Source organism: Mus caroli, unplaced genomic scaffold (genome assembly GCF_978045245.1).
Source record: "Mus caroli unplaced genomic scaffold, Mus_caroli_1 scaffold_9, whole genome shotgun sequence".
Taxonomy (NCBI): Eukaryota; Metazoa; Chordata; class Mammalia; order Rodentia; family Muridae; genus Mus; species Mus caroli.
Genome location: NW_028227264.1, coordinates 86,160,888 through 86,176,241, shown reverse-complemented (window position 1 = coordinate 86,176,241; position 15,354 = coordinate 86,160,888). Strand labels below are relative to the sequence as shown.

General features: G+C 44.9%; 1 protein-coding gene across 2 annotated transcripts in view; it reads right to left on the bottom strand.

The window, feature by feature from the left end:
• Positions 1 to 15,354, bottom strand: part of LOC110303963 (tetratricopeptide repeat protein 41) — a 72,613-nt gene that overhangs the window by 48,338 nt on the left and 8,921 nt on the right. For both annotated transcript variants that reach the window (XM_029482185.2, XM_021175204.2), the window contains exons 3-5: positions 9,845 to 10,025; positions 5,762 to 5,976; positions 163 to 323 (exon numbers count right to left, since the gene is read on the bottom strand). In XM_029482185.2, coding sequence (XP_029338045.1) covers positions 163 to 323; positions 5,762 to 5,976; positions 9,845 to 10,025 — 557 coding nt within the window. The remainder of the gene's footprint in view (positions 1 to 162; positions 324 to 5,761; positions 5,977 to 9,844; positions 10,026 to 15,354) is intronic.

Here is a 15,354-nt window from a genome sequence, read left to right as displayed (position 1 = left end):
GTAAACGGCATGTCCGCATCTGACTACTAACACATAAAGCCATAATTAAAATCAACGACAGACAAACCTGGAAACACAACACAAGAGAACTGTATTATATACACCCCAAGTAATGGGGTCTTCTCCTTTATAAAATTAAGTGTTGTTTTTAAGAGTTGTTACCTTCTGACCTGAAATCCCATAGATACCGATCAGCTCTTCGATCCCGTCTAGTACCAGGATGCATGGCTTTAAGCTTATGGCGGCCATGAACACTTCTACGAGAAGTGAAAAGACCAAGACATTTGAGTCCTCGTTAAGGAAATCCATTTCAAGCTGGGGACCTACAATACAGAAGTTTCAGATTAGGTCAAAACGTTCCCATCAATGCTCAGATGTGGCGGATGGCCGCCACTCCAGCTGTGTGGCTGGCACACACTTGGCCGGCTTCCTCAAGACATTCAGGTCCAAAGTAGTGGTGCTATCTGTCACCTGATGTCTCCAATACATTTTCAGGACTTCATATAAAGATGCTATGTGTGGTATTCGTACATGTTTCATATGGGCATACACATATGTGGGAGGGGCTGGGGTAAATGTCTGGCAGTCTCAATTTCTTTCCACCTAAGATTTTGAGGTAGAGTCTCTCTCTGAAATTGGAACTCACAAATGTTGCTATACAAACTGACCAGTGAGCTCCAGTGATCCTCCTGTGTCCACACCCCTAATAGTCCAAAGGCTATGGAAGATTGCTTTGTTGTTTTAAGATTTTATTTATTTATTTATTTATTTATTTAGAGTCTCTCTCTGAAATTGGAACTCACAAATGTTGCTATACAAACTGACAAGTGAGCTCCAGTGATCCTCCTGTGTCCACACCCCCAATAGTCCAAAGGCTATGGAAGATTGTTTTGTTGTTTTAAGATTTTATTGATTGATTGATTGATTGATTGTATATGAGTGCTCTATCTGCATGTATGCCTGCACACCAGAAGAGGGCATCAGATTCCAGGTGGTGGTGAGCCACAATGTGGTTGCTGGGAATTGAACTCAGGACCTCTGGAAGAGCAGCCAGTGCTCTTAACCGCTCAGCCATCTCTCCAGCCCAGGCTATGGGAGTCTCATGCACAGTCATCACATGAAGAAAAGCACCAAGCATAAGACAGTTTAGTGAGTATAACTATTTCTCCTCAAAACGATGTTCAAGAAAGTGATAGCATGATGATACTGGAAAATGATCCCAAACATTTCTCTCTGTTTGATAAGAGTCAACCTGTCTCTATTAAAGGTCCGACTTAAATGTTAATATCTCCAAGGCAGACTTAGTGTTCATGTATGTTGGAGGTCATCACTCAGCACAGATTTATTGGGAGTCTTCTATGCCTGTTCCAGGCACCAGGTTTATCAGTAAACAATAAAGTAGACCTACTTTCTGAACTCACAGGGCTTGCAGAGGAAGACAAACATTAAAACACAGAATCTTGGGACCTTTCTAAGTCACTTGGAAGACCAGACAGGGTAAGCTCACGGTACTTGGAGGGAGCCATCCACATGAAGTACCACACACACGGGGCTAGGGCCACACTGGCTGTCAGGCAGGCAGAGCTCCACTCTCTTACAGAGGGGTGGCCCATGAGTGACAAGTATGTCACCACTAGAGACTATTGAGGGACGTAAAGGGGCCTGAGGTGATGGCTCAACGCCAAAGAATCCCAACTTGTGGAGCCAAGGACAAGAAGTCAGGCTAGGAAGTGATTTTGGCCCAGGACACAAGTGAGGGCAAGTCCCCCTGAGGCTTTCTGCCCATTCCCGCTTATTCCATAGCACCAACTCAAAGGCAACCTCTCCTGAGAGCCAATGTTGGGTGAGGACCAAGAAGGAATCTTCCAAAAGGCTGAGAGAAGTTTTTTTCCCCCTCTAGAAGGCTACACAATAAGTATGGAGGACAAAGACTTCAGAGTGAAAAGCCAGAGCTCAGACTCTGTCCCACCAATGGTGGCCTGCAGTCTGGATGTCAGGGTGTTAATGCTGATGGAAGCCCGGAAACCATGAAGCCCTTAACAGGATGCCTGGTGCTCAGGAGCCTTCATTCTGTAGAACTCGCCTTCTAGGAGTGCCATTCAGTTCTAAGAAACACGGTGCCAAGGAAGGAACTGCATCAAGAGAAAGCTGGACTCTACAAAGAGTGTCTCAGACTAGGTGCCAGCTGCTAGCATGGCAGAAGAGGGGACTAGGAAGTCAGGAGTGCCCCCGACAGTGGCAGTTCCTCACCACGTTCTTTGTCCTGGCAGGAATATGTCATGGTATTTGGTGTCTCAAAGGGGGAAGGGCCCCTGCTTCTCGCATCTCATGGAGAAAGAAATGCTTGTGGCTGAGGAGGCGGGGCCACAGGAAACTGAGTCGCAGAGTAGCTGAATCTGCAGTGCGCAGCTGCACTCTCTCAACAGCGGCTCTGCCCCCTGCGCCCACTTCCACCTCATCCCAGAAGCCAGCTGTGCTGGGGAGCACAGGCAGCCCTGACCATGCCCCACACCATTCCGACCTAATAGGGCTGCAGTGGTCACACGGCAGCAGACTCTTCTTCTGCTTGATCATGAAACGGGTGGGCACATCACCGTTTCCCTCACTGGTGCACCCGCTGGTTTTGTTTTCCCTCCAACAGCAGCAAAATAGCAGTAGCTGTGGAGAGCCAGAAGGTACCATTGTCAACTCTTCACAAGCTTTGTCTTTCCAATCTCATGGCCTTAGGGGGGAGGTTTTACGGGTGTGTGTGTGTGTGTGTGTGTGTGTGTGTGTGTGTGTGTGTGAAGGTTACAGGGGAGAAATGGTTAAAGAGCTTGAGTAAACTGCTCAAGATCACCCAGCTTGTAAAAAGGGGCGCCAGAACTGTGGGACAAGCCCAAAGCCTCTTTTATTGAGCCTCCACCATAAGGATGGGTGCTCTCTCATGGAGAAGTGTCCTTGATTCGTTGGCTTTCCTGAATTCTGCCTACTGCTGCCAGGCTAAAAAGCTACTTGTTTGAAAGACAATAGCAGCTTGTTTTTATTAGGAGTGTTCTGAACCCCTTTAAAATAACAACTCACCTTGGGAATAAAATCATAATTGGGTGTGTTCAGCTGAGCTTACATCATCAGCTAGCTGCCTAGCCGAAATGAACACCTTGGGGATGAGCCAGAATAGGACCAGGAGGCGGATGGAGACAGTCACACCTGCCTCTGCCTATTTCACCTACTTTACAGACCCAGGGAGTGCAAGCAAAGAGAACCGAAGCCATACACCCCCCCCCCCCACCAAGGTTCATAGAGACCCACCAGGCAGCGTGTGGAAGGTATGAATGTATCCAAAGTCACTGAGGGACCCCTCAGACTTACTTGGGACCTAGAAGCACTCACAGGTAGAGAGGTGCACCGACTGTCACCAGTGGGCAGTCAGATGCATACGAATGCCCACATACTCAGCAGGAGCACAGCAATGGTAACTGCTAATGTTTATCAGGGCTTTCTGGATGTCAGGACCTGCACTGACCACCTTTGTCTTTTTTTACTTTATCCTAGTTAATTCTTTAAATGCTTGAGGGTACTTTTCCTTTAAAATCCTCATTTTACTAATAGAGAAACAAAGCTGGGCGTGCCAGGCTTGTGATCCTAGCACTTGGGAAGGAGAGATGGGCATTTCAAGGCCATCCTCGGCTACATAGAAAACTTGAGACTGCCCAGATCTATAGGAGACCTATCTCAAAACGATCAAAGAACAGATAGGAACCAAGCTACACAGAGTTAAAACTTACCCAAGGAAGCAAGCATGGGAACACACACACACACACACACACACACACACACACACACAGGGAGGGAGAGAGAGAGAGAGAGAGAGAGAGAGAGAGAGAGAGAGAGAGAGAGAGAGACTGGATTATATAGGAAGAAGCCTCTGGGGGAAGGATAGCCCAGGCTCGGGGCTGGAAAGTTCAGGGTTAGGGGCAGAGTTTGCCAGGTAGAAAGTGAGGGATGCTGGGAGAACCTGGGGGTCAGGTCTGCTGTGGTTTGTAAAATATGCACCTCAGTGCTTTGTCCCAGGGTCTGAAACCAAACACACTGGACCAGTAAGTATGGCACAGGTTCTCAGGCTCCCAGGACAGCATGAAGCACAACACACACACACACACACACACCCATGACTGCTACCATCACAGCCCACATCATGACTGTCACTATTACTGGCACAGCACACCTTGCATCTCAAACATCACACATCCTGACTTCCTCCAACCTGCCTGCCACTACACTGGCACTGCCTGTTTCTGTCAACAGCCCTTGCCTTTCATTTTGTTCCCTAAAGCCCAGAGATGGGAGTGTTCCCCCACTTCCTTTAACTTACATCCAATTTCTCAGCAAATTCTCAACCTAAACACAGCTCCTCCCCACTTCTATTGCCCTTAAGCAACATGTTGATCGTCTTGCTAGGACCATCTCAATAGTAAGTGTCCCTCCCTGTCTGCAAGTTTGCTTCGCTATGTCCGTTCCCCACATATCAGATTGATTTGGAATCAAGTCATGTCACTTCAGTGCTCCAAACTCTACCCTGGCCTCTCCCTGCATTCAACAGACTCCACATCTGGTACTCTGCCCCATAGAGCCCCTCCCATCTGCAGCAGCCCCACCCTCACTCCCTCTTGTGTCTGATAGACTCTTCCATCCATCCCTTGTCCATTTCCAGCTCATCCCACTGTGTTTCCAGCTCAGGAGCTGTATCGTTCCTTCGGCTTTCCCCTGTACCTAGAATACATTTTCTTCTGATTTCTATATGGTTAGTGAGATGTCCCTAAAAGTCACCCAGAAAGATGTCCCCAAAGAGTGTAGCAGAGAAGGCTACCTGTTCCAACACCATCCCTTCCAAACCTGCCTGATAGCTTATGTGGCCAACTTCTTACCAACCGATGGCAGTGGGAGCCCAGGCCCCAGCTCTGGAGGGAGAGGTGTACAGTTTTCATTCTTCCCCTGTCTCTAGCCCAGCAGTTCTCAACCTGTGGGTAGGAACCCTTTTGGGAATCAAATGACCCTTTGACAGGGATCACACAGCAGATATCATGAATAGGAGATATTTACATTATGATTCACAAGAGTAGCAAAATGACAGGCATGTAGTAACAATGAAAATAACTTCATGGTTGGGGGTCATCACAGCATGAAGAACCGTATGAAAAGGTTGAAGCATTAGGAAGGCTGAGAACCACTGTTCTAGTCCAAGGCAGAAGAAATGAGCCTTTCAGGCAGTGCCTCTGGGAAGAAAGAATCTGATCTCTCCAGGCTGACCATAGGGAGGAATGGTGCCCAGTACTCATTTAAGAGATACCTAGTAGACCATTACATGGGAAGAAGGAGAAAGAGGCTCTAGGGAGGGAGATGCAGGACATATGGGTGAGGCCATAGGGGATTTAGATCAAAACAAGAGAATGCCAGGCCCGAGGACAAGAGCAACAACTGCTCATTTCTAATTCAGCTGATGCTTTAAACAATGATGCTATTATCCTTTGGGTCGCTATTTTACCTTTCATGGGAAATAACACATCTTTAATGGGTTTCCTTTTTATAGTAAGAGTCATACTTTTTTTAAATCAAAACCAATTGTTTTCTGGTCTTAGGAACTTTCTGGCTTTAGTTTGACAAGCGAGATGGCAGGTGTTTAAAGCAGTCTTGTTGGTATTTATATAAAGTAAAAGTGGAGTTCAGAGAGACTAGCAGGGGACTTGTCTTCACTTTCTGCCCATAAGGCTGGCCTGGTTACCGTTGGCTCTGTGCTGAAGCTCCATGACGAAGTAGTGGATCACAGACATGATGTCACAGCTCTCACACGTACTGCCCACAAAGTATGGGATCATCAGCACTCCAGGGTGTTTGCTTTGGAAATTACTGACCCAGTTGGCAATCAGTGTGGACTTCCCACAGCCGCGTTCCCCAGACAAGAGCAAAATGGACTTACAAGTTGGAAGGGAATTGATTCTGAAAAATAGAAGGGTATGCAGTAAGCTCAAATACTGAAAGAGAGGTGGGGGGGGGGGGAGGGAGAGAGAGATTGATTTGATTTCCTGGGTAATGTTTCCCTCTAAAATATGTGACGCTCTGGCCTAAATTAGTAGGTTTCAGTTGACTTTGTAGGAGTCATCTCTCCTTTGAGTTGTAGTTTTGTAAGACATGAAATCAGGAGAGCAAAGACTTAGTAACTTTGGAAGGCTCCTCTGGGTAGATTAGAGGGCTGTTGGACATGAACTTCAAGCATGGTCAAGGGCTCCAGGCCAAGGGAGAAAACCCAGCCCACTGTCCTGTCTGCCCACTCTGCATACTTAACCACTGCCAAGTTGTCCTTGCTGACTTATGAATTCCATTGGAAAAGAACGAAGAACAGGAGTGCCCATATGCCAAGAACACTCATCAATCCTGAGCCCCACAGAACTGGAGTTGCCGCTAACTTGCTAAGTGCTGAGCCTCTGCCAGTGTGTGGTAACTGATAGCTCTACATAAACAACAGTCTGTGTTCTGGCAAGAGCTTGTCTTGGTGCTTTTCCATGGGGTTTTCCCCACTTTTAGGACAGGGTTTCTCTGTTTAGTGTTTAGCTCTGGATGTCCTGGAACTCACTCTGTTAAACAGGCTGTCTTTGAACTTAGAGATCCAACTGCCTTTGCCACCTGACTGCTGGGATTAAAGGCCACCCCCACCCAGCTCATGTGTCAGGTGTCAGGTGAGTGGTCTAAGGTTTATTTTATTTTATTTTATTTTATTTTATTTTATTTTATTTTAGTGAACGTTTCTGTGTATGCAGAGGCACCTTAAGCCTGGGAATATCATGATGGAGACCTTGTGACTTAAAAGTTATTTTACATTTGAGATAGGGCTTCGAGTTACTCATGCTGGCCTCAAACTTTCTAAGTAGCCAAGGATTATCTTGATCTCCTGATCCTCCTCCTTCAGCCTTCCCAGTGCTGGGTTCACAGACTTATACCATCTTCTTACACTGGAGATCATGATAGATTGGTGTATATTAGCTAGGATTAGTGGTGCTGATGTGTAACCTCTGCTACTTGGGATGCTGAGGCAGGAAGATCACAAGTTTAAGGCCATTTTGATAACTTAGTGAGACCTTGTTTCAGAAAAAGAAAGAGAGGCGGGGAGGAGGGAGTGAGGGAGGGGAGGGGAGGGGAAGGGAGGGGAGGGGAGGGGAGGGGAGGGGAGGGGAGGGGAGGGAAGGGAAGGGAAGGGAAGAGAAGAGAAGAGAAGAGAAGAGAAGAGAAGAGAAGAGAAGAGAAGAGAAGAGAAGAGAAGAGAAGAGAAGAGAAGAGAAGAGAAGAGAGAAAAATGCCCATGGGTATAGTTCAGTGGTAGAGTGCTGCTGCCTGGCATCTTTGCCATTTTCTTTAGCCCCAGGGCTTCTGTATTTACAATTACTTCTGTCTGGAATGTTCTTGCATGCCATGTTTGCATAGCTGGTTGCCTTACTTACTTCTGTTAGTTACCCAAGCATCACCTTGTCACCTAGGGCTTCCCCTCACTCTATCAGCTGGCCCCTTGTCAAGGTTCCACAGTGCTCCATTGGCCCTTGAAGATGTGGAACATACTGCACACTCTTCACACATGTGAGTAGTCCTTGTGTCTAGGACCAAATGTCGTCAAGGCAGGGGGTTTAGCCCTTGTGTTCATGTAGTGTCTGTGAGTCTGAAACTGTGTGTGCACCACACAGGTCAAATCAATGAGGATAAATACAGGTGTGGTGGATGCATTTGCATAACCAGAGATCATGGCGCCCTCTCAAAAACAAATGGAAACATTATTATAAAAAAAACCCTACTGATAAGAGATTGATCTATGACCTGGTGTCGTGGCACATGCTTGTAATTTCATTAGTCAGGAGGCAGAGATGGGAATATAGCCAGAAGTTTAAGGCCAGACCAGACTACATAGTGAGTTTGAGGCTAGCTAGGGCCACACAGAGGGCCCTAATTGAAAGAGACAGAAAGAGATAAGTAAAGAAAATAAAGTTGGTATTGAACCCATGCTTTGTAACTTAGAACAAAGAACATTCTTCTACTGACTTACACGCGGTATTCAGGAACATACAGTACAGAGCGCTGTTCCAGGTGGTTAAGCAAACAGAGCCCTAAGTGTTTTCATATAGTTAAAAAAGACTATGTAATCATTGTTTTTATTGTGTTTGAGTTGAATTCTTCAATTACAACAAGATTCGTTTGAATGATGAACTATTCAATAATAATAAATGAAAGTGAGAAATAATCTGTAAAGCAACTCCCCACCCTCCAAAACCCCTTAGTTTTAAAGATCCCAATTGGCTGGTTTCCATTATACAAGGTTATATAAAAATCAATGCTATTGAACTTCAGAACATGTCCACTGTCCAAAATAAAACCTCTGTGCCTTCAAATAACCACCTTCCTCTCCGTCCCCACTCTATCTCTCAGCCGCTGCTCCCTACCGCTGTGCTTCTGTGGGTTTGCCTATCCAAGCCTAACATGTTTAACCATAACCCATATATTTCTCCGGTGGTCTTAAAGACAGTGGCTGAGTATCATGCAGAGGTAACCAAATATATTGTCTTCCTCTTAGCATGAGCACCTGGACCACCAGAGAGCACACTGGTCACTCTGAGTGCTGGGAGTATTAAGTGGGGGACACTAACGACAGAGGCAGCCTGTCCCATGCCAGCTTCTGTGTTTCAAATCACAAAATTCTCCAGTGAGTGTCAAAGGAGGAGAATGAACAAAGTACTGTAAGCTGCCATCCCCTGTTTAGAAATGAGACAAGGGGGGACACTGCAGACAGCTCTGGCTCCTCACTGTTAACTTGTCATCAGTGCCTGTGAGTACACAGACGACTATGATCTCCATAGGGGAAAGACATATGGGGGTTGGCTGTACTGTGCAGAACACCAGATACACCAAAAAGGAGCTCATGCGATATGTAGAATATCTTGATTCCTTGTCAACCCAGATATGATATGGTCTATATTTTAATAAGTGCTTGGTGAATATATTAATATAATTTATAGTGATAGATGTAGACGCTCTTTGTAAATGACACAATACTATCCAAGCATATTCATGTTCCTTGATTTCCTTTGCTTGCAGTCACTCCGTAATTCTCAGGAATGAGTTAAGCAAATTTTGATAGAGGCTTTTCATCTTGAGAACACCAGAAGGGAGTATGTGGAATACAGAAAAGCTTCAAGAAAGCAGAGGGATCGCCAACACGCCAACTGAAGCATGGCTTTCAACATCTTTTTTTTCCTTTATCTCTTTTCTTAACTTAATTTTTTATTTACATTTTTGCAACATTTAAAAATTAAAATAAAATTACATCATTTCCCCTCCCTCTCTATGCCCCTCTCTCCCTTAAATTCGTAGCCTCTTTTTCTTTTATAATTATTGTGTTTTATATATATATATATATTTATGCATAAATATATAAGTGCAGCCCGCTGATTTAATGTTGTTTATATGTTTATATATGTTTATGATTTCAGGGCTCACCACTTGGTCTTAGATAACAAACTGGAAGGCTCATCCTTGAGGAAGGTGAACTCTCCTTCTCTCAGCAGGAGTCAGTTGTGTGTAGTTCTGTGTCTAGGGGCAGGTCCATAAGATTTCCTTCTTCCACACTAGCATGTCTGTTGGTTTAATACGTCTATTGGTGCTGACTTGGTTAGGAAGCCATTCTGTGAGGTGTCTTCCCTCACAGGGCTGTAGAGGAAGTTATGGGGAAGGGGAGGACAGATACTCTGCATTTGGAGGTTCACACTATTAAAGTTGGGTCACTTTGCTTTCGTTCTGTAAAATAAACTAGGATTTCTGAACTTCTTACCTGAGAATGGAGTCTAACCCCGAACCTGCTATAGTACTGTCAGTGTCAAGATCAAGATCTTTTATAGCAAATCTTTCCAATATTTCAAAGGTTCTGTTTGACTCCTTGGTAGTAACAAAAACTTGCTTGCAGTTCTCCACAAACTCTTCATGATACAAATTCTCGAAACTGTGTTTGTAGTCTTGACAGTGGAAGAGATAAGGAAGGTATTAGAATTATAGTTTTACATCTTCAGTTCTGTGTGAGTCTTCTAAGTGCCCAGGAAGGATCCCATTCTCTGTGTCTACATTGCTTTCTCTCTATACCATATTTTATAGCCTACTGTATATACTACTGGAAGCAAACCATAGACCAGTGGTACTCAACTTTCTGAATGGTGTGACCCTTTAGTCCAGTTCCTCATGTTGTGGTGACCGCCCCTCCCCAGTCATAAAATTATTTTGTTGCTACTTCATAACTACAATTTTGCTAGTGTTATGAATTGTAATGTAAATATCTGCTATGCAATCCCCAGGTTGAGACCCACCCACAGGTTGAGAACCACTACCATAGACAGACCAGTTAACTTTTCTTGAGCCTTTTGTACATGGAATCCAACTTTCAGACCTCAGAGCAACAGTGATAAAAACAGAACTAGACTTGATATATATAATCTGCTGTCTATTCAAACTGCTAGCTAGTACAAAGATAGTTCCATATTGTGGTGTGTGTGTAGTACGTGTGTGTTCTTCATGGCAGAGGTTGGGGAGTAGATCATATTTTAGGGTAAAATGTTCCAATAGGGACAATAACCATGGGCACAAATGCAGCTCTGCCATTACAGGTGTGTGTGTGTGTGTGTGTGTGTGTGTGTGTGTGTGTGTGTGTGTGGTGTCCTTTAAATTCTGGTAAGATATGGAGGGCCAGACAACTAGATGATCTCTAAGGTTTATTCCAGCTTCAGTTTGCTTCAGTTCCAAAGGAAATGTTTGACTAGGGTCAGAGCGATCTGGCCTCCCAAAACACCATCCTGTCTTTGGAGAGACACATACTCTCTAAGTTTTGTCTGGTGCCGCGGTGGGAGATGGGGAAGGACAGTATTATGAAATGGAACACAGGTTGGTCTGCTAGATTCCCAGAAGACCCTCCGTACCTCCACAGTGAACTAGGCTTCCCTGTGTGCTGGGATTTGAGCTAGAATAAACTTAGAAACACTGTCTGGCCAACACCAGCTTCCAGTTCCAAGAGTTTCAGTAGAATTTAGGAGGACCTCACAGTCCACCTGGTCTCTTGAATTAATCGTCAGCCTCACTCAGGTTTCACTGTGAAATAATCCAAGTATTTCTAATTGATTTTTAAAGTCAGCTTACAGAGAATGGACTGTTACAGCATTTTCATGCATGGGTAAAGATACTTCCAAGGGCCAAGAGTCTAAACTGAAATTGTGGTTGATTCCTAGCATCTAGGCTCCGCCCAACAGTTACCTAGCAACAACCAGGCAGGCTTGGCTTACTAGAAAAGAGACTGTCCTCTCTTTGCTCTCTCTGCACCCCCTCTGAACCCTTTCTCCCTCTCTTTCCTCCCCCTCCCCATTTCCATGTGTTCCTAGCCAGCCTCCTCCTCCTCTCCCTCCTCCTCCTCTTCCTCTTCCTCTACCACCACCTCCTCCTCCTCCTCCTCCTCCTCCTCCTCCTCTTCTTCTTCTTCTTCTTCTTCTTCTTCTTCTTCTTCTTCTTCTTCTTCTTCTTCTTCTTCTTCTTCTTCCTCTCTCTCTTCTCTCTCTCTCTCTCTCTCTCTCTCTCTCCCCTTTTTTGTCCCCCCTCTTTCTCTTCCCTTACTCTTTTCTCAACACCCCTTCCCATGGCCCCAAATAAACTCTATTTTATACTATACCCATTGTATGACTGGTACCTAAAGGGGGGAGGGATACCTCAGCATGGGTCCACTAAGGCACCCCTCCCACTGCACCATACTGCACCCTACAAAACATATCACTATATATACCTGCATACCCATGAACACACACACACATGCACAGATGCACGTACACACTCACCCACATGTACACTGATGACTTTACATTACTTTTCAGAAACTACCCAGTGGTCTACTACTGCCCTAGCTGTAGTGGTTTCTAAGTTTCTTCTGTGAGAGCCCATGTGAGTTATTAAGGGTCATGAGGAAAGGATTTGTTACCTGTTTCTAAAGCTTTTTTTATGATTTACCCACCATGTATCTTTTTATTGATTAATGTAAATATAACTATTTAAGAATAAAACCTAAGGGCTGGTGAGATGGCTCAGTGGGTAAGAGCACTGACTGCTCTTCCAAAGGTCCTGAGTTCAAATCCCTGTAACCACATGGTGGCTCACAACCATCAGTAATGAGATCTGATGCCCCTTTCTGGTGTGTCTAAAGACAGCTACAGTGTACTTACATATAATAATAAATAAATCTTTGGGCCAGAGTGAGGGGGCCGAAGTGAGCAGAGGTCCTGAGTTCAATTCCCAGCAACCACATGAAGGCTCACAACTATCTGTACAACTACAGTGTACTCATATACATAAAATAAAGAAATATATCTAAAAGAGAGAGAGAGAGAGAGAGAGAGAGAGAGAAGAATAAAACCTAGGGGCTAAAGAGATGACTCAGCAGTTAAGAGGGCATACTGCTCTTGCCAATGACCTGTGTTCAGTACCCAGCACCCCCATCAAGGGGCTTACAATTACCTCAACTTCAGCTCCAGGGCATCTGACACCTTTTGTCTCTGAGGACACCTGCCCTCATGTACACATACCCCAACACAGGCACACTTACATACACAAATACAAGTGATTTAAAACTAAAGGTAAAGCCAGGGGTAGTGGTGTGAGCCTTTAAGCCTAGCATTTGAGAGGCAGAGGCAGGTAGATCTCCGAGTTTGAGGACAGCCTGCTCTACAGAGTGACAGAGTGAGTTCCAGGACAGCCAGGGCTACACAGAGAACCTTGTCTTGAAAAAACAAACCAAAGAAATAACAAAAAACCTAAAAGTAAAAAAATAAAAAGTCCAAAATAAGTTAACCTTTCAATAATCAAAATCAGGCCAGGAGGTGGTAGGTGGCATATGACTTTAATGCCAGCACTCAGAAGGCAGAAGCAGACAGATTTCTGTTTGAGGCCACCTTGTTCTACAAAGTGAGTTCCAGCCAGAGCTACATATACAGAGAAACACTGTCAACAACAACAGACCAATGCAGGCCCAACAGGATGGCTCTATAAGTAAAGACATTTGCTGAGCAAGCCCCCAAACCTGGGTGCTAACCCTGGCAGAATGAAAAAACCTGATCCCACAGTGCTGTCCTCTGGCTTCTGCATGCCTGCTGCAGCAAGAGTATCCCCTACACACACACACACACACACACACACACACACACACACACACACACATATGTACACGCATGCATATCACACATATGCATATCATACACGCACACCCAAAACCACTTTAAAGACGAACATAAATGCAATGACCGTAAGGTAGCCTTAATCTATATTACAGAAAAGCTTGATTCTCCTTCACACTGGTGATTATTAATCAGATGGGCTGTACACTGAGATCAGGAAAAGGATATTAATACTGGCCACATTTCACACATGACCCAAATGTCTGCCTTCTTCCAGTCTCTATTTGTTGGTATTCATTCTTCTTACAACTCCTCATGGCTGTCACCATGAGTAAATGCCCTGTGTTTACTTGCTTCACTGTTGTTATTTCTTTCATGATATTTACTGTTAATCTGTTTTATATAAGAAACCAGGGCTTGTTGGTAGTAACTTTCTGAATTCAACAGCTTGGAAATCAACGCTAGGATCTAGCACAGGTCTGAACCGAGAGTCCAAAGCCGTATCCCAACAGTACTTATTCGGTCTCTATTTTTTGGCTGCCTCACATCCCTGGTTTTATCTTGGTTTCAGGAGCAGTATTAGATTAGCATCTGGGATTCCCTTAGTCTCTTTCTTCAACTCCTGACTGCTCTTCTAGCTCCAGGATTAGCTCATCAGAACATGACTTGTTTTTGGCACCAGTGACTGAGTCAAATACAAACCCATGGCCCAGCTCAGGCCCTCATAGATCCAGTGACCCAATGCTAAGACTTCGAATCTGGAGCTGCTATAGTCATGTTTCTTTCCATGATGGGGAATTCAAGTTGCTGAGCCCACATCAGGACAGCAGACTCCAGCTCAGAAACACTGAGGCCAAGTCTAGGAATGTCATTTGAGCACCAGGATGAAGCCTGCATGAACCAGAACTAAGCCTCAGCCCTGCAGTTCTATAAGCAAGTTTTAATTCAATAGAATGGAGTGGGGTCCCAGTTCTGCAATCCTCCTGTCTACAGATGTCACAACAAGGAGACTGATAGAACTGATGATAATAATATTCTTTTCCAGGGTCCCTAAGGAGACCCCACTTGCAAGCAGTTTCATGTGACCAGCACAATGCTACCCCTCAGCACTGAGTACAAATGACTGAGTAATCTTGGATTCACCACCCAGCCAACTGCTCCTTATCACATTCCAAGGTCTCTTGACTACCTGGTGGCAGAAAGGACCTGAGAATATACCATGTACAAGCCCACATTAACTAGTCCTTACATTAGAAACTGAAACCTTTGTATGTCATCTCTTAAGCAGGGGACCAAACATAGTTATCTTCCTCCCCCTAAGCACATCCCATACGTGTGAACATCCTGCTTTCCATATTCCTTTAGGGGCATCACAGGTCTGTCTTGAAGCCTGTCTTGGTGAAGAACCTCTGCCGTACTCCTCGGCTGACTTTCCAGTCTTTCACATGCATGCCCATAGGATGCTATTTTCAAAAAGGCCTAAACATAAGCATTTTGTTTTGAGGCAATATGATATGGGAGCAGTGTTTCTCACTTTAACTTGCATGTAAATCTCCTAGCCATCTCACGTAAATTGCAAATTCTAATTTGGCGGACCTGGAATGAGGCCTCAAAGTCTGCTTTTCTCACAAATTCTCAGGCTTTTTAGTTTTGGATTCCACAAAGCAGTAAAAGATTCCACAAGTACAGATTTGAGACCAGAGGGACCGAGTTGGAAATTCAGATTGGTCCTTTACAGTCAGATAGTTATCCCACAGTAAAGCAGCTTTTGCTTGCTCATCTGCAAGACCTGAAGGTTACCCTTCAAGGGCTACACCTTAAATAAGATGAAATGTGCCACAATACACATATCACCAGACAATAAAGGTTCCTTCTTTTCCTAACTGTGGCACTGAGGGCATTTAGAGCTAGATAGCCCTTCACTGTCCCATTCAGTATATCCCCAGCCTTTACCCACCAGACAGCAATGGTTCGCTTCCTGTTGATAATCAAAATTCTCTGCAGGTGAGACCAGAGGGGAGAGAACAAAGTCAACCCTGGTTCAAAACATCCCTCTAGACCTATGTGTGAGTGCCAGATATTCTAGGTCCTCTCTGAGCTCCCTAACCTCCTCATAGTCTCCGGGGCCACTATTAGCTCTTCCTTT